Source organism: Pleurodeles waltl, chromosome 6 (assembly GCF_031143425.1).
Source record: "Pleurodeles waltl isolate 20211129_DDA chromosome 6, aPleWal1.hap1.20221129, whole genome shotgun sequence".
Classification (NCBI taxonomy): Eukaryota; Metazoa; Chordata; class Amphibia; order Caudata; family Salamandridae; genus Pleurodeles; species Pleurodeles waltl.
The window spans coordinates 616,206,062-616,230,187 of NC_090445.1; the positions used below are offsets into that span (position 1 = coordinate 616,206,062).

Below are 24,126 nucleotides of genomic sequence, written 5' to 3' on the forward strand. Positions count from 1 at the left end.
AAGAGGGGGCTTGGGCTTATCCGCTCCCTGAGTATGGTATATATGAGTAATGTGTCTCTTTCTTCCCATCAGTATCAGTCATGAGAAAAGCATAAGAGTAGGTTTAGGGGCATTCAGGAACCCCGGCCATATTTCTCTTGTCGTGGCTGCTATTTTGGCATACTGAAGGAATTGGCCTGTACCCAGACCAAAGTTCTCTGTGGCCTCCTGGAGGGCAACAAACCGGCCTGAAGGATATAAGTCTCCCACGGTAAGACAGCCCTCCTCCCGCCAGCAAGCTAAGAAGGGTGTGTTATAGGGTCAGCAGGGCCAAGAGGGCTACCTGGGTCAAAGAAACAGCACAAGAGACCTCTCAAGTGACTTTGGTGGAGACATTGGTGGTGGTGGTACAGAAGTGGGGGTGGCTGGTAACCTGGTCTTAATGTCTCTTGGGCATCAGAACTGAGGGGGACTCTGCTGTGGCCTTCTCCTCAAAGGCAAGCTTCCTCTTTCAAGGCATAAATCTGCAGGTTTCAGAGGAGGTGATCTAGAAGAAATGTTCCCTTTTAAGGGATGAATAAAAATGCGCTTCTGCCTCGAATTAGGCTCCAAGATGAGTTGTTTGGAGTCAGTAATCAATGTTACTCTTGGCTTGGACACAGGCTTCAAAGTCAATGAGTGGCAGGGTGCCAGTGTTGACAGTGTCTTCAGCTTCAAGTTGTAACAAGGCTTGTCAGTGTCTTTGGGCCGCACAGTACTCGATGGCTGGGGAGGCAGGAGATGGGGTGGATGGATGCGTTTCGATGCATCCTTTCTTGGGTCTGAAGTCTTTACCCAGTGTCAACTGAAGACCAAAGGCAGCGGAGGCAGTAGTGGTTTGTGTGCACGGCTAGATGCTACACTCTCTTAGGAGCGGCGTTCTGCCTATGCGTCAATGAGCTTTATGGTGATTCCCAAACTTTCACAGAAGCAGAATGTTGACTAGAATCCCAATGGCTCTCCAAGAGCCTCTCCAATCTCTAATGACAATGCCGAGAGACTAGAAAAGCTCGAAGTGGGAAAGGGGATGGGGAGAGACAAGAAGATACTGCCTTGTCCTGATCTCCTGGATACCTCTCATCAATTGTTTTAACCTTCACTTCTTGTATGACAATATCTTCGTGAAGTAGTTGAACTCACGATAGCCTTAGCTTCTCTTCTATATAATATGTTATTTAAGTCGAATGAATTATCTTTCAAATTACCTCATTCTTAGGAAACATTCTGTCTTCATTTACATTTTGCATATTATGCCTGTCAACCACTTGTATGATATGTTATAGATATTTATTATGCTCAACACGTCTATTTATACCATATTTGCTAGGAATGTACTGTACTATGGTTTAATAACAATATGTTAAAAAAACACTTCTATTTATAAACAATACAATTTAAATTACTTCTTTTCCCACATAGGGATAATTGCATGACCAGGAGCGAAGCTTCTCCTCCTAAATGTCACTATAACAGGTGAGTATTAATTCTCTTATGTTTATTTGGTATTGTCTGTGCAGTTGTTTGAGTTGTCTTCTTTCTCTTAATTACACTCTATTCTGACCAGAGAACTGAAGCATCTCTAAATTAACTTTTGTTTCCTGCTTCTGAAAGTCAACTTCAAAGAAAAATGCTGAAGCACCTCTGAGATAATATTTTATTGTATTTTGACAGGCATACTTTAGAAATGCTACTCTGAGTCTTGGGTTTGAGCATATTCAATCTGAGACACTATTTCTTGTAATTTGACAGGCGTGATCAGAAATACTGCGATTGAGTTTTGAGTCAGAGTGGCTCCGAGACACTATTCATGCAACTATTCAATGCGGCTCGAAATGCATCAACTACCAGAGCAAGCATTAAAATGATTTAAATAAAGCATACATCATTAAAACTGTTACAGTGTAATGGTGTTATATTGAATGAGCAGAAAGATGGATTAGTCCCCTGCAGGTAAGAAAGTCCTAAAATATTTTTAAAAATTGGAACAAAGAATATCCATGGAAGCATGTCATAAGACAAAAAAACACATGGGTAAAAAAAGCTGTAACCATGACAGTAGAACAGTATTGCCAATTGACCTAGTGAAGATAAATCTATTTGTTCTTATATGTATACCTTAACTGCTTGTTCTACACTTTTGGAATACAGAGCAGAATAACATGCCATTGAACAATAGCTCTTGCCATCAAAAAGTATATAATAACCAGACCTACTCTATAATAAACACAGATAATGTCTATCTGTTGTGAAGAAAACATAACATTGCACTCTTTAAAAAGAAGTCAAAGACAACAATAGCAACCATTTGGCATAGAAATAGACTTTCACCCAGAGAAAATAACTAGCGATGATAAAAATATCTTCAAGATATTCCTAATGTATATACTGACTTAGGAGTAAAATAAACCAACGCCTATGTAGTAACAAACAAAATATATATTTCTCTTTATTTTGTGTCTGTGTTCGTGTATATATATATACACACACACATACATACCTATCTGGGGTTATAGTGAATATGGGCTTCAACATTTGTCTTTGCTGTGGATATAGATATATATATATCATATATATAGATATAGATATATATATATCTAGATATATATCTATCTATCTATATATATATATATATATAGATCTATATTCACAGCAAAGACAAATGTTGAAGCCCATATTCACTATAACCCCTGGTAGGTATAGGTGTGTGTATGTATATATATATATATATATATATATCTCTATATATATCTATATATATATCTCTATATATATCTCTAAATATATATATATATATATATCTATATATATCTATATCTATATCTATATCTATCTATATTCACAGCAAAGACAAATGTTGAAGCCATATTTCGTATAACCCCAGGCATTTATTCGTAGTAAAAAGTGGCCTGCACATTTGAAGTCCTAAAGCTTTCCGCTAAAATGCCTTGATCACACTAAAAGGTTTAAAATAATCAAATTCAGGTGCTTTTTAACTCAAATGTCACGTGACTCAATAATACAATCGGTCATCTCCCATAATGCTCCAGAAATGTGATAGTTCATGTTGTCACTGCAGTGTATTCCAATATTGCTTAATAGCGTCAAACCACAACTGTCAATTATTAAATCAGTGCATTTAATTCAAAATAAATGGACCTTGTGCATCAATAACAGTTGTATTCTTATATCAGTCTTTAAACCCTTGTCAATTGCAGTTGCCTTTAGTGTCCTTCTGAACGCCAGGGAAGCTGAACACGCAGAGAAAGAGTTAAATGATCTCTCCCACATTCCTTTCTCGCCTCCATACCAATATGTGTCTGGTTTAGTGCTGTGTCAGGCTGGCAAGCAGGTCATGCACCCTATCATAAATTCCAGCAAGAAACACCTCCATTGTCGGGGGGCCCAACCCTGCAGGTTACAACTCTGTACACCCAAATGAAGGTATACTAGCCCACAAGCTAAGAAATCCCGACACTGTGTGTTTGTATATAAATATACACACACAAAGATGCTCACCGGGCATACAAAACAATACTCCACTTAGAGGAAGGTTCATACCATGAAGGTGTCACTTCTTGAGCACCAGCTCTTCTTCAGAATAAGGTAAACAAAATCACCTGTATATCAGGTATAGTAAAGAATCAAAAAGAGATAAACATCTAAGAGGTTGTCATTGACAAACGAAGTTGAGAACTACCACTTTCATGCCACAGGGTGCCACCATTCGGTGGAACAGACAAATAACTGAAAAAGCCTCACAGCACTGCCAAAGCAGAGCTTGTCTGTGAAATAAGTAAAGACAAATAACCCCCTACAAGTCAGTACAGTATTAACTAGGCAAAAGCGTAAAGAGGAACCAAGCTAATTCTCTGCTCAACCCCTACTATCACAAAAACGCCTTAAAGCAAAATCAGCCTGTGCACCAAATAAATGGGCACCATCAAAAGGCCTGTCAATCAATGTGCTTGAACTGCCTCTGAAAATCCAGAGAGGAGTAAAAACGCAGGGTGGCGTAGTGCAACTGAAGAGGCCATGGCCAGACCCACAGTCAGTAGTATCCATACTGCAGCGAATGATAAGTTTAGCTGCTTGCTAGCCATCTTGAATCATAGGGGAAGAGTGCTCCTGATATCCGGAAGCGCAGGCAGGATGGTTGCCAATGAGTCCCAAAATAAATGTGTGAAATGTCCAAGAACGCAAGACCTATCAAAAGAGCATAGAGCAGAACTTGTGAATAAAAAAATATGCCTGCCACAAACATCCAGACTTCTGGAGTCTCCGTCAGATGGGACATGTGGGAGTGACTCTATATCATGGGAAGCCGAAGCAGCCTGTGCCATCAAATAATGATGAGTAGGATGTCTAAGGAGACAAGCAGGATCACAAGGGCAGGTTGGTGCCTGTGAGTTATGGCCCCATTAACAGGGGCCTCTGTATCCGGTTTAGCCCAAACCTGCAACAAAACCTCATGTATGGCTTCACTGTATGGAAGCACTGGCTCAACCTCTGCTTGGCTTTGAAGGAGGACATCAAAGGATAGCAGAAGTTAATTCCACGGAGGAAAGAGTCATATTTAAAACCACGGCAACCCTGCCAAGCATGTCAGCCAGAGAAGAATGCACCTCTGTAGCAAGTCAGGGGGTGGGAAATATGCTTGAGGCCAGGGAACTGTCCAAGCCATTAGCTGCACCTAAGTCGGCCAGCTGTCCTCTATGAGGCTTATCGACATATGAAATTAGTGGTATACCCAACTCTTCCACAGCCTCTCCACCATATCCTGCAGAAAGATAAACATGATGGGAGTACCCAAAATGTGAAGGAATGTCAAGAATAACCAGCATGACTGGCGCAGTACCATTTCTTGACCGGTGCCAAGAAGGCTATTCCTCTAAGTCGATTTTGACTTCAGACGGGGAGAGGGATGCAACATCGATCCACGTCACCAACGGAGTCGCCCGAGTCAACTGATCAGATACTGGGACCAAAGGTGGAAACTCCAAAAAGCTGTGCACTGGTGCCGTAACAGCTTTAGCAGCTGAAGCCAAATGTCTAACTGAAGCTGAGGGCGAACCCGCTGGTGTGGATACAGTCAAGATCTTTTGCACCTCCTTGGGGCCCACAGGCCCACAAGGGGAAGGAGATTTCCTAAAGATAGAGTGAAGTCAGTCATAAAGTTCAGGCATCTGGGTCAGAGTCACCCTAGGATAGGATGGAAGACGTGGAGTGGACTCAGACCTTGACCCCTCAACCAAGGAATAGTGGGAGCACGTACACATTGAAGCTGGCAACTTCCACAACTTTGACCGCTTGTGTCTGGCCTTACCTTGTGAAAATTATGGAGAATGATGTCCACAAGAACGGATCCTTGAACAGGTTTGCGAACGGACCTCAGAACGAGAAGGAGACCATGGTCAACGGGACATCCTGGACAGCTTCGAAATCTGCGGCGCCAGAAGCTTCATTCAATGCTCCTGCAGAGCTTTCGGCATCAGTCAACGACAGGAGCTGCACACTTTAGCGTCAAACGACAGGAGCTGCACACTTCAGCGTCATGATGCTCACCCAGACACCACATACAAATCACGTGGGGGTCCGTAGCAGACATTTTTCATCCACCGGACCCACAGGGTTTGAACCCCGTTGATATGGGCATGAACAAGCACTCTGTTCTGATGACAAAAATATTAAAGTAGGGCAAAAACCGCCTGACCAATCATTACCGGCTCCACGTTGCCAGAGCCGAAAAGAAGGAACTAAAGTCAGGGCATCGGCAAGGGGGTTATATGGACTCGGTTGACGCCACATCCGGTGGATGATTTTAATAAGGAGTCGCACTGCGCCCTCTTCTGATACGCAGCTGTGCTAGTGGAAAAAAGTTTCTGGATCCAGTCTCACACCAGGAGAAGATTCTAAAGTAAGGAATCTGCGGCTAGATGTCTCTGTCAGATAACCAGAAGTAAAGTGCTTGTCCTCTCCCTTCCAAACAAGATAAAATTGAGAACACCTGATTAGTGCATTTACTTATAAGTACCTAGTATATAGTATTACATGTACCCAAGGCCTGTAAATTAAATACTACTGGTGTGCTGCAATACTCAATGTGCCACCTGCTAAAGTAGCACTGTAAAACATGCCACAGACCTGTCATTGCAGCCTGTGGTGCAGTTTATGCGTGCCAGTTCGACCTTGCAAATTAAACTTCTGCCGGGCCTAAACCTTCTTTTTCAATACTTGAAAGGCACAATCACGGCAGGCCCTAAACGCCCACAGAGCAGAGTCTTGGTAGTTAAAAAGTGGGACATGAATATTTAATGTTTTACATTTCCTGGCAGTGAAAATCTCCAAAGTATTTTTTTGTTGTGTCAAGACTGGTCTTCCATAGATTTACACTGATTTACCCTTTTACATTTAATAAGTGCTAAATTGAGTGCGGAAGCAGCTAGAAAATATTTTAAAAGACTCTGATAAACAGTAATTTAGAAACCAACTGAATGGTAACGTCATATTTTAATTTACTATTGTAAAAATTACACTTTTAGAAAGTTGTCCTTTTCCTGCCTAAAACCTAAAAAATGCCTTGCTGCCCAGGTGTTACCTCATCCTTGTTGGCTCCGCTGGAGTGAGAAGCGTATTGATCCCAGATAGTGGACAAAGGGCTGGGTGTGGATTTTCCTGAAAGGATGGCTGGGAAGTAGCTACATCCCAGCTGTGATTACACTTCAAACCAAGGACCTGCACTGGCACACACAGAATAACAACACCAGGCTTCCACAGGCTGGCACTGGGCATAAAAGCTGCATCCCCAGAACCTGAAATCAGAATAATTCTGGAACTCCAAAGACTCAGAAGGACTGCCCTGCTCTCTGAAACCTTAAGGAATACTGGACCAGCTTCCATTGAACCCAGGGCCCTAGATGTGATCTATGGGTCAGTCAGCTGACCACCTGTATGAACTACAGGAATACAGCAAGTTTCCATAGGTCCTTTCTGCTTCCAAACTGACCAGACTGAACTGGACCTGACCTGGACCCTTTGCAGGCCTCTATGGAGGGAGTCCTGACCCCCAAGTGCATTCCAACCTGCTTAACTGAAGGTTTCACCAGATCTGCCACAGAACCCTGCAGAGCTGCGCCATGCAACTACCACCTGAAAGCTTCACTGGGTCTGAGAGATGCAGAGCAGTCCCCACATCAAAGTCAGTAGGTAAAAATTCCAACTGTAACTAGAACGTTTTAAAAAGGCACTAAAAGCATGTATGGTAGAGGTGATCTCTTATTTACCGGCTCTCAAAAACAAAATCGATGTCTCTCATAGGGTTGATTCTTTCTTACTACGCATGTAAACCAAGCAATTACAATGGCAGTACTTAGGGGCATATTTATACTCCGTTTGCGCCGGAATTGCGTAGTTTTTTTTTACGCAAAACTAACTCCATATTTATACTTTGGCGTTAGACGCGTCTAGCGCCAAAGTCCATGGAGTTTGCGTCATTTTTTAGCGTGGACACCTACTTTGCGTTAATGAGATGCAAGGTAGGCGTTCACGTCTAAAAAATCGACTCCGAGGCATGTGCGTCGGATTTATACTCCCGGGCAAAATTCACGCCCGGGAGTGGGCAGGTCAAAAAAAATGACGTACGGCCACTTTTGCACCGTTTTTTTGCGCCTGCAAAAGGCAGGCGTTAAGGGACCTGTGGGCTCTGACGGAGCCCAGAGGTGCCCTCCCATGCCCCCAGGGACACCCCCTGTCACCCTTGCCCACCCCAGGAGGACACCCAAGGCTGGAGGGACCCATCCCAGGGACATTAGGGTAAGTTCAGGTAAGTGTTTTTTTTTTTGTGGCATAGGGGGGCCTGATTTGTGCCCCCCTACATGCCACTATGCCCAATGGCCATGCCCAGGGGACATAAGTCCCCTGGGCATGGCCATTGGGCAAGGGGGCATGACTCCTGTCTTTGCTAAGACACGAGTCATTTCTATGGGGGTTGGGAGTGAAAAAAAATGGCGCAAATCGGGTTGAGGCGAAAAAATTGCCTCAACCTGACTTGCCCCATTTCTTGACGCCCAAGCCCCATATCCCCCTACGCCGGCGCTGCCTGGTGTATGTCGTTTTTTTCCACGCACACCAGGCAGTGCCGGCGGCTAACGCCGGCTAACGTCATTGATTAAATACGGCGCCCGCATGGCGCTTCAGAATGGCGCTAATTTTTTTGACGCAAAACTGCGTTAGCGCAGTTTAGCGTCAAAAAGTATAAATATGGCCCTTAGTGTGCAGAAATACACTGAATCACTGCTTGTTAACTTAGAGAAAAAGAGGTTATGTGGGTCGGGTGACACCTTTTAAGAAAACACAGTGATTGAAAAGAAGCATATTTCGGTCCACAGTTTTTAAAAGAATGAAGTGAAATAGTGATGGTGCGCTTAAGGGAAGGACAACATATGATGCTTGCTTCTGTGGTAAGTAAAGCTTTGATTTATTATTTCTAGATCAGCTGAAGGTGGCAAGGTACCAAAAAGTTTGCGAATGACGAGAAGCCATGAAGCAATTCCCTTTTCAGGTCTGATTCGACAGCGCACAGCTGTCTTCTACAGCTTTTGTGACTACTCTTTTAAAAATAACTATAAATACAATGAACTTCAGAGTGGAATTACTTTATCACAATTTTATACTAGCCATTCAGTGTTTCAATCAACCCCCTATTGAGTGGTTGTATTGAATTGCATAAGAAGCTATTTTACATCCCAAAAGTACATCACTATTTGTCAACTCTCTATCCCATAAATGCATTCTATACAAAAATATAATGTCATTATTTCAACACACCATCCATTTCTTTAATGCTTATTTTAAGGACTCAAGCATGTTGACTAAGTTAGAAACGTACAGTGAAAGGCTTACAACAGCTAAAACTGAATATACCGCCTATCAGTAACATTACTCCTTGGCAGGATGAAGTTAAATTTGCAGTGTCAGTACTCATGCCTCTGCCTCTATTATAATGTGTCAGGGGATCAAAATAAGCCACATGAGTGCAGTTGGTAATACTACAATGGACTTAGTGTGATTACTGTGTACACTAGATCTGTTGTTTTGATGAGACTGACTTGGAGAAAGAACCATTTGAAAAGCAAATAGGTTTCACTGTGAATGCCAGGTCATGCAAAATCATTTCTGCATGCATTTGCATGTGTTACTACATTAAAACTAGATCTACTGGTTTTGCAAATGCTTACTCAACTCTTCATGCTGCCCATCTCCACAGCTATTAGTCCGTCTGTCAGGACTGACATCACAGTGAACAATCATAAGACACAATTTAAAAAAAAAGTTTTGGTTGACCTTGCTGGCAAATATGCACCGTGAACAGATAGAAGACATCAGGCTAGCCAATGATAAGAATACATAGGTAAAACTTATTTATTTTTATCCTCTTCAGCTTGTTGCATGTTACATTTTAATCTTTGTACTGTTGAGGTTGCTTGCGTTTACATCTAATGGTTTTCAAGCATTTACAAGGAAAGAGGTACAATCAGGACTGTTATGACTAACCTGAGTAGACCTGCGTGTCTGTCGGGCTTGCCTGGATCGTGCTTTGCGGAGCGACTCTGCCTCCTCATCACGTACAGGCGTCAAGTACGACCTTGAATGAAGGGGGAACAAAGTTAATTAAAAATGAGCTTTGAATGCTGTAACATTTGTGCTACTATAAGCTACAAGTGTGGTTCAGAAAAGTGTGGACAGTTAGCTGTGTTCATTACTCTTAGTCACTGGTACATGAGTGTCAAATTACAATCATTAAATAACATATGACACCAGGGCATGAACAAGTATCCAACAAAAAGCAGTTGCATGTGCAAAGTTATGGCTGACACGCTTTCCATTGAAGAGGCATTTTTTAATTTGTCTATACATTTTTACTCCATGAACAGATCAGTACCAATTACCCGTAGGCACAAGTCAGCTAAGTTCTGGCATGCCAATTTTCAGGCAGATGACTGGCACTGAAATTCGCTTGTATGTCCACCCATCTAAATCAGGTGAATGGACACAGCCAAACATCCAACAGCCCTTACTCCGTTGGGCCGTCAGAGGAGTTTGGCCATGGCAGAGACAGAGTACTTTCTGCATTTATCAAACCTATGATTTGACAGATTCTAAATCAGACGGGCGGACCATAATGTTGGTGGAGAGGGAACTCCGCTGCACCTGAGTTTTCTCTCCACATACATTTAAGTCAGGCCCTATATCATATGAAATACAATAAGGGGATCTACAGAGCTGTTTAAAGCTACTAGCATACTGAAAACCATAAAACTTAATCAGTCAACACACTGCTATGCACTGCGTCTCATCACACGATAACCACACGTGGGATGTCACCAGGCACGCAATGGAAACACCTCCCATGCAGGATCAAAGCAAAGACAACATCCTTGCAAGTTCACACCCCACACTGTGTAGCGTGCTACTCATGCAGGTAGGAGCTTCAGCGCCCCACATAAGAACTTTACTCAGAAAGCTTTTGTTGGTTTGGTCTAAATCCATTCAGTGTTTTTTGTTTTTTATACATAAGTGCTTTTAAACCCTCCGTTGCCCGGGACGAGGTGGTTGCATCCGCTCCCGTGGTGCTCAGGTGCCAGGGACGTAACCACCTTGTCCTGTTATGGGCCCTCGATGGGAGTGCTAGTGCTACCTCCTTCCACTGAGGGCCTGGCACCCCCTCCCTACCCTGGGCAGGGATAGAAGAGGAATCGCAATTGCACGCTGACCTCATCAGAGGCCTGTCCCTCCATGCTGGAAGCTCAGCTTCCAGCACCGATCTGAGTAGAAATGCTTTTGCATTTCTCCTCCGATCACGTGGAGGGGCCAAGAAAGGCATCAAAGGAAAGGAAAGGAAACCTTTGATGTCTGTCAGCATTTTTGTTGCCTGGTTGTTGTGTGATCGAGCAGCAGAAATGTCCACTAGACACAAGGGAATTTAGGCAATGGACATGAGGGGAGCGGCCACTTGGGCAAGGGCCACTCCCCAAAGGGACAAATAATTTTTAGGCCATTTCTGATCCCCCCCCCAACCGGTAGATCGACCTATTATAATAAGCCCTCCAGGGAGGGCAGAAACCGCTACACACCAGGAATAAAAAACAGAATTAATGTTTTTTTTTGTTGTTTTTTTTTTTTTTTTAATATGTGGGGAGCGACCCCTTAGACAAGTTTCACTCCACAGGAGAAAAATTAATCTTAGGCCATTTCTGCCTCCCTTGGGGGCTGATCGGCCTATTTTTGGAAGGCCCAACCAGAGACCTGGGAAGATTTTTTTTTTTCAAAATAAGATGGTGGGGGTATGACCATACCCCCACCCCAAATAAATGGGGCCAACGTTGTTCTGCCCACCAGTGGGAAGATGGGGCAATTACCCACCGATCCGCACCACGGGGGGGCAGAGAGCCTACTAGATTCCAGGAAATTATTTAAAAAAAAAAAAAATTGTGGGGTGGTGGCTACCAACCAGTATGGGCCTGGTTATGCCCCCACCCCAAATGAAGGGGGTAACAGTCTTTCAGCTCTCCCCCTGCACACTAAAACATCTTATCCCATGGCAAGCAAGAGGACATTTGATTATTTTGGGTTTGGGTTTTACATTTGGGCCATGAGAGCTTGGCTTACTCTCAAAATCGTCCCACTTGGAATGGTGAGGGTTGCACTTTTTGGACTTTGGGACGCTGCCATGTAGAAAAATCCACAAAACCTAGACAGATCTGAAAACTAAACGTCTGGGTGAGTCCAGGGTGGTGTGCTTCACATGCACCATTTTCTTACTCAAAATGCCCTGAAAATCTCCAACTTTGCTGGAAATCACACATTTTCCCCCACATTTTCGTGATGGATCCTTCCGGAATGTGCAGGAATCCACAAAATTCCTACCACCCAGCATTGTCTCATCTATACCGATAAATATTCTGCTGTACTTGTCAGCCTAAAAATGTTTTTTTTTCAAACTGCCCTTTTGGACCATCTTTGGTTCCCCCTCAATTTCGACATGTTTTGGCTCTTCCATGTCACAGGCACTTGGCCCACCTACACAAGTGAGATATCATTTTTACTAGGTGACTGAGGGGAACGTTGGGTGGAAGAAAATTTGTGGCTCCTCTCAGATTCCAGAACTTTGTCACCAAAATGTGAGGAAAAGGTGTTTTTTGGCCACTTTTTGAGGTATGCAAAGGATTCTGGGTAACAGACCCTGTTGAGAGCCCCACAAGTCACCCCATCCTGGATTACCCTAGGTGTCTAGTTTAAAAAAATGCACAGGTTTGATAGGTTTCCCTAGGTGCCGGCTGAGCTAGAGGCCAAACTCCACAGCTTGGCATAAACAGCTTTTTTCTCTTTGGGAAAATGTGATGTGTCCATGTTGTGTTTTTGGGGCATTTCCTGTCGCAAGCACTAGGCCGACCCACACTGTAATGTGAGGAAAAAGTGATTTTTGTGCCAAATTTTGAGGTTTGCAAAGGATTCTGGGTAATTGAACTTGGTGAGAGCCCCACAAGTCACCCCATTCCCTTAGGTTTCTAGTTTTTTAAAATGTACAGGTTTGGTAGTTTTCCCTAGGTGCCGGCTGAGATAGAGCCCAAAATCCACAGCTAGGCACTTTGCAAAAAATACGTCAGATTTTTATGTAAAAATGTGATATGTCCATGTCATGTTTCGGGTCGTGAGCATTAGGCCTACCCACGCAAGTGAGGTACCATTTTTATTGGGAGACTTGGGGGAATACAGAATAGCAGAACAAGTGTTACTGCCCCTTGTCTTTTTCTACATTTTTTCCTTCCAAATGCAAGACAGTGTGTAAAAAAGACGTCTATTTGAGAAATGCCCTGTAATTCACATGCTAGTATGGGCACCCCGGAATTCAGAGATGTGCAAATAACCACTGCTTCTCAACGCCTTCTCTTGTGCCCATTTTGGAAATACAAAGGATTTCTTGATACCTATTTTTCACTCTCTATATATGTCACCAAATGAATTGCTGTATACTCAGTATAGGTATAGAATGAAAACCCATTGTCAGGTGCAGCTCATTTACTGGCTCTGGGTACCTAGGGTTCCTGATGAACGTACAAGCCCTATTTATCCCTGCAACCAGAAGAGTCCAGCAGACGTAACGGTATATCGCTTTTAAAAATCTGACATCGCAGGAAAAAGTTAGAGTAAAACGTGGAGAAAAATGGCTGATTTTTAACCTCAATTTCAATTTTTATTTTATTTCAGGTGTTATTTTCTGTAGGAAAACCTTGTAGGATCTACACAAATGACCCTTTGCTGAAATCAGAATTTTGCCTACTTTTCAGAAATGTTTGCCTACCGGGATCCAGCATTGGTTTCACACCTATTTCTGTCACTAACTGGAAGGGGGCTAAAAGCACAAAAAATAGTAAAAATGGGGTATGTCCCAGTAAAATGCCAAAATTGTGTTGAAAAATGTGGTTTTCTGATTCAAGTCTGCCTGTTCCTGAACGCTGGGAAGATGGTGATTTTAGCAACGCAAACCCTTTGTTGATGCCATTTTCAAGGAAAAATAACACAAGCCTCCTTCTGCAGCCCTTTTTTCCCATTTTCTTTTTTTTTTTTTTTAAATGTTTTGCTGTATTTTGGTAAATTTCTTAGTCTCCTTCAGGGGAACCCACAAACTCTGGGTACCTCTAGAATCCCTAGGATGTTGGGAAAAAAGGACGCAAATTTGGCATAGGTAGCTTATGTGGACAAAAAGATTTGAGGGCCTAAGCGCGACCTGCTCCAAATAACCAAAGAAAGGCCTGCAACCTGAGGGGGGAAAAGGCCTCGCAGCAAAGGGGTTAAAGGTTGCCAAGAAGGGTTCGAAGGATCAATACTTTTCTATATCTTGGCTTTAACTAGGGAGTATTTGCAGATTTGATTTACAGGTATTAACAAATCAAAAACCTTAAAAAAATAAAGAAATCCAATTTGATGAGGATTCAATTTTTCCTCCTTGTCCCCATCAGATCTGGGCTATAAAGCTGGAACAGCATAACGATTCTATTGACTGGCCGTAAGAGAAAAACGTCTTTTGCAGCCATCATTTCAGTGCAGAAGATAGACACCAAGTCCTGAAACACAAATAAGAAATCATATAAGGAGGAAGAGTGAGCAATGTTAAAATGGTGGTTAGGGTCTATGGTACTGAAGAGATAGCACTGCCCTGCCAAAGCCACCAAATGATTTATGGAGCCCCAGGGAAGACTTATTTTGCAGCCTAGTATTAGAACAATTTTACATTTATTATCCTTTGCAGGTAATTCAAGTCATATTGATGATAAAGAATATTACATTTTAGGTTAAACTTTCAGAACGAGAGGTTCTCAAAAACAGGGGAAAGCTCAAGCTGCCTGCCATCCATATAGTACCAAAAGAAAACTTGAGCACGCATTGCTGAAACAATGTAGGTTTTTGTTTTGCAACTAAAATATTTTATGCAGAATTCAGTTAGAACCAGCTTGCTCCTTCCACTGTAGAAAAAAATACAGTAAGCGCAAACTTAGTGAATGTTTAGTGAACTTGTAAAGAATAATAAAATAAAGCCTAGGCACATAGCGCTTGAAGTACACCCATACATATAAAAAATATATATTTGCTGCTCAATTAAGGACCCCCTCATCACCACACACACATACCCTGCAAGGGCCATTAACCTTTTTGTTTTACCAGACCATAGGCAGGGGTACCACACCAAGCATTTTTTTTTTATATTGTGGAGAGCTGGAAGAAGTGTTTAAAAAAAACAGTCTTCTGGGTAAATAAATCCACGACCCAAAGTGAACTTACCTGGTTTTTTATACCACTTCTAGCTGGATCTCTATGCCTTTCAGATGGAGTAAAAAGCCCTTGTGTGGATGATTTTATAGTGCATTTTATGGGCTGAAAATGTTACGGTTGAGACATGCTGACTAGATATATATATATATATATAGTTTTTTTTTAAAACACGTCTGAGTCTTTTCTTTTTTCAGCCCACGAAATGCAATATTAAAAAATATGTTAAAACTGTTTTTTCTCTATTAAAACTGTATTAAACATTTACATAATTAATGTTATTTACCATTGCATTGTGTGAATTACTGATACATATACATTAGATTACAAATATTGGAGATTCTTGGAGAAAGATGACAGATTTGCTATAGTTATTTTGATATCCTTACATTATGATAAAGTGAATAATCCCACTTTTAATTTTTTGGTGTGGTGACTCTTTGACAAAGTCAGTAAATCTGCCTGAGTTCGGTAAGGACTTGCAAGACCAATTGCACGTGCCTGTCTGCGAGGGGCTGTACTCGGGCCCTGCAGCAAACCTCCAGCTGGGCCCAGACAAAAGTTGGGCAGGGCAGAGAGGCGGCGGCTTTACGTATGGTAATAGAACAATTATCCCACATATTACATTACTCATGACATGTTCTATAACATCACTGCAAAGTCTGAAATGACATTCTGAGGAAACAGGGTGTATTATGTGGTGCTGGTGTGCGATATCAGGGTGTAATACACTTACCAACCCCCTTTCAGTCCAGTAGGTTTTGTCTGTAAAACCCTCAGCTCAACCCTGGGTAGCTGTAGTACTGAGCAGGGAGGCTTACACATAGGAACAAGAGTTAAGCATTTAAACAGCATCAAAACACGAAGAAGAAATAAACAACACTCAATAAATCTAGCACCAATTGCTAAAAATAGACCATTTTTTTTTATTTAATAAGATTTTAGACACTAGAACAAAAAAAAAAAAAAAAAAAAAAAATCAGAGAGTCCTGGAGATATAGATTTTACAAGCACTAATAAATCAATGCAATTTCACTCGACCACAAATAAGCTTTGACAAAGTTAACAACCTGGAAACTTGGAAACGTTTTTAAAAAAAACTTAGGTAAGTGTCAATGTTGTCAGTTAGAAATAGTTGGTGCGACCAACTCTGGTAGGGAGCTAGCCAGGGGGACCAGCTGTGTCCTCAAGAATAGTTACATTCAGAGGAGAAGCAGTCCTTTAACGGTTCCAGGCACTTTATCCACATTGAAATGGATTCCAATGGAGTGGCCCCGATTCAAGGGATGAAGGATGCTGAAGATGCTCTAGGATGCTGTTGCTCAGACGTGGTCCAGAGGGGTCTTCCTCGGTCCACGAAGATGGTGCGGGGGTCCTGGATGCAGGGTCAACGTCCCATCAATTACTGCCCAGTCTGGCTAAAGTCCAGCCGCCACTGGATTATCAGTCGCTTGTTGTCACAAGGCAATCCCTTCCTGGGTCAATAACATTACTTCTGAGGGCCCAAGCAACTCTCTGACAGTACTTGCAGGCTCAGCGAACTCAAGCAACTCTCTGCATCAGGTCTTGGTCCTCGGTGCTGCACGGCAGTGGTTGAAGACTTCTGGCTACCAACTTGCCCCAGATGTCTTATTCAGTTGTTGTGTCCCTGTGCTGCGCAAAGGAGGCCAGTCAGCTGGTCCTTAGAGGTCTCTTTTCTTGACTAGGGTCTGGAGTCAGTTTCTCCCTGAGCAGACACGCCAGGCAGTCTCTCTCTTTGCTAGTCAACAGGTGTAGCAGTTGCAGTCTTCATTGGTATAGCCTCTCTCTGCTAGTCACTAGCTGCAGAATGCCAGTCCTTCTTTGGTCCTTCTTCAAAGCGAGTCGAGATCCGAGGTCTGGGCACCAGGGGTGCACCCTTTATGCTAAGTGCCCTCAGGGCAGGATGCAGTTGGTAGCCAATGGGCTACTAGGTTTCCTCCCATCAGCTGACCACTTCCTGTGGAGTATGGCATCTGGCTATACCAAGATGCAGCATTCTGCCAACTCCCAAGATGAGACCCCTCTCCTGGTGTACAGACCTCATTAACCCACTCCTGGGATTTGGCAACCTCAGAGCTTCACAACTCTAGGGAAAACAGTTTGGCAACTGGTTTCCCCTCTCTGCCTCCCGTGCAACTCTGTCTACCTCAACCATGAGGCAGCCCTTCCCCTTGGTGCTACACATCTGCCCTTCAAAGGTGGCTTCACCTTTGAAGGCTGCTCTTTGGGTCTAACACCCAAGTAGCCTCCTGCAGGAGGAAGGTGACACCTCCCTGGCCTGCAATCCCTCTGTGTTCTCCTACCTGAGAGTTGTTAGCTCTCCAGGAGGGCAGAAAGCTGTCTCATGGAGCAGGCTCCATGTGTGCCCAGGAAGGCACAGGAAGTTTAATGGCAACAAAGTGGCAGCTTTGCTAAAGCTGCACACTGCAACAAGTTAAATTAATTTTGACTTGAGATACAAGTGAAGCTTAATGTAACCAACTGTTTGATATCTTGGAGTGTCACTTTGGTCACACGTTCCAGGAGTTAGCACAGCTGAGCGGTCAGCATCTAACTATGTACTTGCCAACTGGGCGACCAAGGCTTTCCACAATAAAACATGTTTTACTGTCAGGCCACTCAAAGTACTTGTCCTGCCTATGTCATATGTTGCACTCAGCCTTTAGGGGTCGGTCGGCCTGCTAAATGGGTGACTTAGACACATATGCCCAGGGGAAGTGGTGGCTGTGCCATTGTTCACAAGCTAGCAGTGCACGAATGCTCTACCAGTCTGCAATGGCGGACTATGTGACTTCTTTTACTCGGGGGACCTCCAGGGTGGCACAACCAGTGCTGCAAGCCCTGGAGTACCCCTCTAACTTACACGCCTTGGGTACCAGGTTAACATTTACTAGGGACTTAAAGGTAAGATAGCTATTTCCAATTGGGTATAGCTAAATTAACATACACTTTAGGGTCAGGGTACTGGCACTGAGTTCTGGTTAGCAGGTCTCGGTGCACTCTCAGTGTCGAAAAACCAGCATCATCAGTCGAAAAACTTGGGGGGAGGGGGGTGGGGGGGGGGCTGAGGACCACATATGCCCCCTCCCAAATGGAAGGTGATAAGCCACTAACATATGTCTAGGTGATTCTCTAGAACCTCGAAGGCCATCAGCATTGTTATGGTCAGTTCCAGGTTTGTGTTCCACTGTGAAGTCCATCCCTTGAAGGAAAGTGGACCATCTTAACAACTTTGGGTTCTCTCCTCATCTGCATTAGCCATTTGAAGGGTCTGTGGTCATTTTGAACTTTCAAGAGGTAAGGCCTTAGGATTCTTCCAGGACCAAGGTGCTGAGCACAGTGCTTAAGAGTGTCAAAGGCCTTTTGAAGCTGCTCAGTACAGATAACTTTCTGGGCTGCCTTTTGGAGGTCAAGTTGGTTAGTGGGGTCGCTATGGAACCATACCCCTTCACAAATCTCCTATAGTATCCAATAAGATCCAAGAAGGCTCTGACTGGGGTCTGGGTCTTAGGAGGCTCCGAAGTCAGGATGGTCTGGCTCTTGGGCTGGATAAGTTGCAGATGGCCTCCACCAACTTGGTGGGCCAGGTACACAATGGAAACCTGCCTTATCTGGCACTTACTTACGTTGATAGTCAGACCTGCCTGCTGAAAGACTTGAAGCACTTCATTGAGGTGGACGAGGTGATCCTCCCAGGAGAAGCCAAATACAGCTATATTGTCAACATATCCTGCACTGAAACTCTCCAGTCCTGACAGTACTCGATTCACGAACCTCGGGATGACGGCAGGGGCCTTCTTTAACCCAAAGGGCATCAACCTTGAATTGAAAGAGACCTACAGGTGTGAAGAAAGCAGACCACTCCTTGGCTACTGGAGTGAGGGCAATCTGCCAATAACCACAAGTCAGATCAGAGGTGCTCAGATATGTAGCTGCCCGCAGCTTATCATTGAGCTTCTCATCTCTTGGAATGGGTGGGTACCAGTCTTAATGACTGCACTGAGGCCCCTGTAGTTCACAAATAACCTCATCTTAGGTTCCCTCTATTGCGGTGGGGTTTGGACACCACTACCACTGGGCTGGCCCATAGGACTACTAAAGAGTTCAATCACCCCCGGCTCCAGCATTTGGCAACCTCAGTCTTGATGCTGGCCTTGTCCTGGTTGGACAATATGTACAATTTACTCTTGACAGGCAAGCAGTCACCAGTGTACAAATCATGGGTACACCATGTTGTCAGACCTGGGGTCAGATAAAACAGTCCAGCAAACTGCTTCACCAATTGATAGCAGTCTTTGCTGCAGGTCTGTAAGTGTGGGGGACAGAACTACTCCTTCCACAGTTCCATCTTGGGCATTAGTAGGTAGGAGGTCCGGGAGAAGATCAGTCTTCTTCTTTGCCTCCATTTGTTACCATTAACATGCAGATGTCTGCCCTTTCGTGTTGTAGCTTGAGCCTGTTCACATGGATCACCCTGTGAGGGTTCCTGGGAGTACCCAAGTCCACCAAGCAGGTGACCTACCCCTTCTTCTCTAAGATGGGGTAGAGCCGAGTCCACTTGTCCTATAAGACCCTGGGGGCTACAGGTTCTAAGACTCACATCAATTGTCCTGGCTAGTATTCCACTCTGGAGGACTTTTGGTCATACTGGTGATTGACAAGCTCCTGGCTGGATACCAAACTCTTGTTTGCCTTCTTCATATACTCTGCCATTCTGGAGTGAAGGACAAGAACATAGTCCACTATGTCCTGCAGAGGTTCTTTCAAGGGGCTCTCCCATCCTTCCTTAACAAAGCTGAGTGGACCTCTTACAGGGCTGCCAAAGAGCAGATCAAAGAGACTGAAGTCAACTCCTTTTTGTGAGATCACCCCATATGCAAACAATAGGCATGGGAGGAGAATGTTTCATTTCCTCCTGAGTTTTTCAAAACATGATAAGGTCTTTTGTGACTTTGTTGAATCTCTCAACTAAATCAATGTCTTGGGATGATATGGAGCAAATAACTTGTAAGTCACACAACATTCTTCCCACACTGGCTTCAGATCGGCAGACATGAAATGTATGCCCCTATGTGAAAGAACCTCCTTAAGGAACCCAACCCTGGAGATTATTCCATGGAGGGCTCTAGCCATTGGAGGGGCAGTGACTGTCTGTAGGAGGCTGGCCTGGCTTATAGTGGGTACCTTGTGGTACTTACACCTTGTGCCAGGTCCAGTTCTCCCATATTAGTAGAATAGAGGTGTTTCTAACAGCTTAGGCTGTTAGAGGTAGCTATGGCAAAGCAGCTTAGGCTGAACTAGGAGACATGCAAAGCTCCTACTATACCTCTTATATCATATAGCACAATGTCATAAGAAAACACAATACTCAGAGTTACTAAAAATAAAGGTACTTTATTTTAGTGACAATATGCCAAAAGTATTTCAGAGGATGCCCTCACTTAGGATGGAAGTAATATACACAAATTATATGTACACAAACCCAAAACAGGTAAGTAACAGTAAGAAAAGTAGTGCAAACAATGTAGAATCACAATAGGGTGCAATAGGTAGACATAGGCCTAGGGGCAACACAAACCATATACTCCAAAAGTGGAATGCGAATCACAAATGGACCCCAGGCCTATGGGAGGTTGTAGAGGGTCGCAGGGACTGTAGGAAAACAGTAAGGGTGTCCAAAATACCCCGCCCCAAGACCCTGAAAAGTAGGAGTAAAGTTACCCTACTACCCCAGAAAGACTGAATAGTCGTGATAGGGGATTCTGCAAGAACCACAAGCACCAGCAAAACACTGAAGATGTATTCCTGGACCTGAGGACCTGTAAAGGAAGGGGGCCAAGTCCAAGAGTCACGCAAGTGTCCGGGGGGGCTGGAGCCCACTAAACCCCGGATGAAGGTGCAAAAGGGCTGCATCCAGGTGGAAGAAGCTGAAGATTCTGCAACAACAGAAGGAGCCAGGAACTTCCCCTTTGGTGAGAAGATGTCCCACAGCGTGCTGGGGGCTGCAGAAGTGTTTCCACGCAGAAAAACCGCAAACAAGCCTTGCTAGCTGCAAGAGTCGCGGTTGAGGATTTTGGGTGCTGCTGGGGACCAGGAAGGACCAGGATGTCGCCCCTTGGAGGAGGAGACAGAGGGGGTGCTCAGCAACTCAGAGAGCCCCCACAGAAGCAGGCAGCACCCGCAGAAGTACCGGAACAAGCACTTAGAAGATCTAAGGACAGCGGTCGACTCAGAGTCACAAAGGAGGGTCCCACGTCGTCGGAGTCCAACTCAGCGAGTTGGGCAATGCAGGACGGAGTGCTGGGGACCCAGGCTAGGCTGTGCACAAAGGAATCCTTGGAAAAGTGCACAGAAGCTGGAGCAGCTTCAAATCACGCAGTACACAGGTTTGCTGTTTGGCGTGGGGAGGCAAGGACTTATCTCCACCAACTTTGGACAGAAGGGCCACTGGACTGTGGGAGACACTTGGACCCAGCTCCTGTGTTCCAGGGACCACGCTCGTCAGGATGAGAGGGGAACCAGAGGACCGGTGATGCAGAAGTTTGGTGCCTGCGTTGGCAGGGGGAAGATTCAGGAGATTTCTTCTTGGCTTCCAGTGCAGGGTGAAGGCAGACAGCGCTCAGAGCATGCACCACCAGGAAACAGTTGAGAAAGCCGGCAGGATGAGGCGCTACAATGTTGCTGGTAGTTATCTTCCTACTTTGTTGCGGTTTTGCAGGCGTCCTGGAGCAGTCAGCGGTCGATCCTTGGACGAAGTCGAAGAGAGAAGTGCCGAGGAACTCTGGTGAGCTCTTGCATTCGTTATCTGAGGAATAGCCCAGAGGAGAGACCCTAAATAGCCCAAAAAGGAGGTTTGGCTACTGAGAAAGGAGGCTTGGCTACTAAGAGAGGTAAGCACCTATTAGGAGGGGCCTCTGACGTCACCTGCTGGCACTGGCCACTCAGGCTGTCCCTTGTGCCCCAACACCTCTGAATCCAAGATGGCAGAGGTCTGGGACACACTGGAGGAGCTCTGGGCACCTCCTCTGGGAGGTGCTGGTCAGGGGAGTGATCACTCCCCTTTCCTTTGTCCAGTTTCGTGCCAGAGCAGGGCTGGGGGATCCCTGAACCGGTGTAGACTGGCTTATGCAGAGATGGGCACCATCTGTGCCCATCAAAGCATTTCCAGAGGTTGGGGGAGGCTACTCCTCCCCAGCCCTTCACACCTATTTCCAAAGGGAGAGGGTGTAACACCCCCTGTAAGAGGAAATCCTTTGTTCTGCCTTTCTGGGACCAGACTGCCCAGGCGGGCACAAACCTGTCTGAGGTGTTGGCAGCAGCTGCAGTGGAGACCCCGGAAAGGCAGTTTGGCAGTACTCGGGTTCTGTGCTAGAGACCCAGGGATGCATGGAATTGTCCCCCCAATACCAGAACGGTATTGGGGTGACAATTCCATTATCCTAAACATGTTACGTTGCCATGTTCGGAGTTACCATTGTGACGCTACATATAGGTATTGACCTATATGTAGTGCATGGGTGTAATGGTGTCCCCGCACTCACAAAGTCCAGGGAATATGCCCTGAACAATGTGGGAGCACCTTGGCTAGTGCCAGGGTGCCCACACACTAAGTAACTTGCCACCTAACCTTCACCAAGTGAGGGGTACACATATAGGTGACTTATAAGTTACTTATGTGTAGTGTAAAATGGCTGTGAAATAACGTGGATGTTATTTCACTCAGGCTGCAGTGGCAGTCGTGTGTAAGAATTGTCTGAGCTCCCTATGGGTGGCAAAAGAAATGCTGCAGCCCATAGGGATCTCCTGGAACCCCAATACCCTGGTTTCCTAGGTACCATATACAAGGGAATTATAAGTGTGTTCCAGTGTGCCAATGAGAATTGGTAAAATTAGTCACTAGCCTGCAGTGACAATTTTAAAAGCAGAGAAAGCATAAATACTGAAGTTCTGATTAGCAGAGCCTCAGTGATACAGTTAGGCACCACACAGGGAACACATATAGGCCACAAACCTATGAGCACTGGGGTCCTGGCTAGCAGGATCCCAGTGACACATATCAAACACACTGACAACATAGAGTTTCCACTATGAGCACTGGGCCCTTGCTAGCAGGATCCCAGTGAGACAGTAAAAACACCCTGACATATACTCACAAACAGGCCAAAAGTGGGGAAAACAAGGCTAGAAAGAGGCTACCTTCCTACACTGTCCTAAGTGGGATAGCCTCAGGATATCTAGTTTCATGGGCCTCTACCACTAGGATAAACCTATTCCCTTAAGCAGTGGGTTGGTGCAGGGGACCAACAATATCTATCCCCACCCTCTCTAAGGGTGACCACATCACTAACAGTGGTATAAGGGGAGCCACTGGCTTGGCAGGTCACACAGGAGTGACAAAACTCCTTGTGCTTCTCATACGGAAGGGTGGCAGACATTAAAACTCTTGCTCACTCTTTTACTCCACCCAAATTAACCAGACAATGGGGCAGAATAGATTAGCAGAATCTTATCTGGCCTTGATGTCAGGCTGGGAGCCAGCCAGGGAACAGTTCAGCTAAGCCACTGACAGATTTGATTATGGGATAAAGACCGCTACTGATCTTCTTGCCCCTTTGAGGAAATCTCGACCCCTGGCCAGGAAGAAAGTATCTTCTCCTTGGTATACCAAGGAACTTAAGGACTTACAAAGAATATATCATCGCCAGGAACACAGATGGAAATTAAATCAAAATTCTGCGGAAAAAGAGAAGTGTAGGTCTGTGCTCAGGGATTACAAATTGGCAATTAATAAAGCCAAAACAGACTTTTTATACGCGTATAATGAAGGAAGCTGAAAACGCCCCCTGACAACTATTTAAAGTGGCTCGCTCCCTTACTATTCCAACTGCCCCTCCCTCCCCCCCACCCTTGGATTTGGAAAATTGTCAAGCATTTTGTAATAAGTTTGCGGACCTTTTTAAAAAAAATAAAGTCATCCAAATTCATGCTAATTCTGTTCAGCATCCTGTGGTGCTGGACCTTTACGAGCAGAGAAACGATTTGGAAAGCTATAAGGCCTTCATTCTCACCAATTTCCAACCTTTTCAGATGGAGAAGATTAAGGAATTGCTGGGGAGAGTTAAGTCCAGATCCCCCAGCGATCCTTGTCCTCCCCACATACTAAAGCTTGCTCCGGATTTGTTATCCCTAGCACTTGTACCAGTGTATCAGGGGATATTGAACACTCGTGTGCTTCCTTCTTCCTGGAAGAAAGCGATTGGTATT

At 44.6% G+C, this 24,126-nt stretch overlaps 1 protein-coding gene across 3 annotated transcripts in view; it reads right to left on the minus strand.

Moving 5' to 3' along the window:
- PPP1R12B (protein phosphatase 1 regulatory subunit 12B) overlaps positions 1-24,126 on the minus strand; it is a 786,992-nt gene that overhangs the window by 359,305 nt on the left and 403,561 nt on the right. For all 3 annotated transcript variants that reach the window (XM_069238924.1, XM_069238923.1, XM_069238925.1), the window contains one exon: positions 9,568-9,658. In XM_069238924.1, coding sequence (XP_069095025.1) covers positions 9,568-9,658 — 91 coding nt within the window. The remainder of the gene's footprint in view (positions 1-9,567; positions 9,659-24,126) is intronic.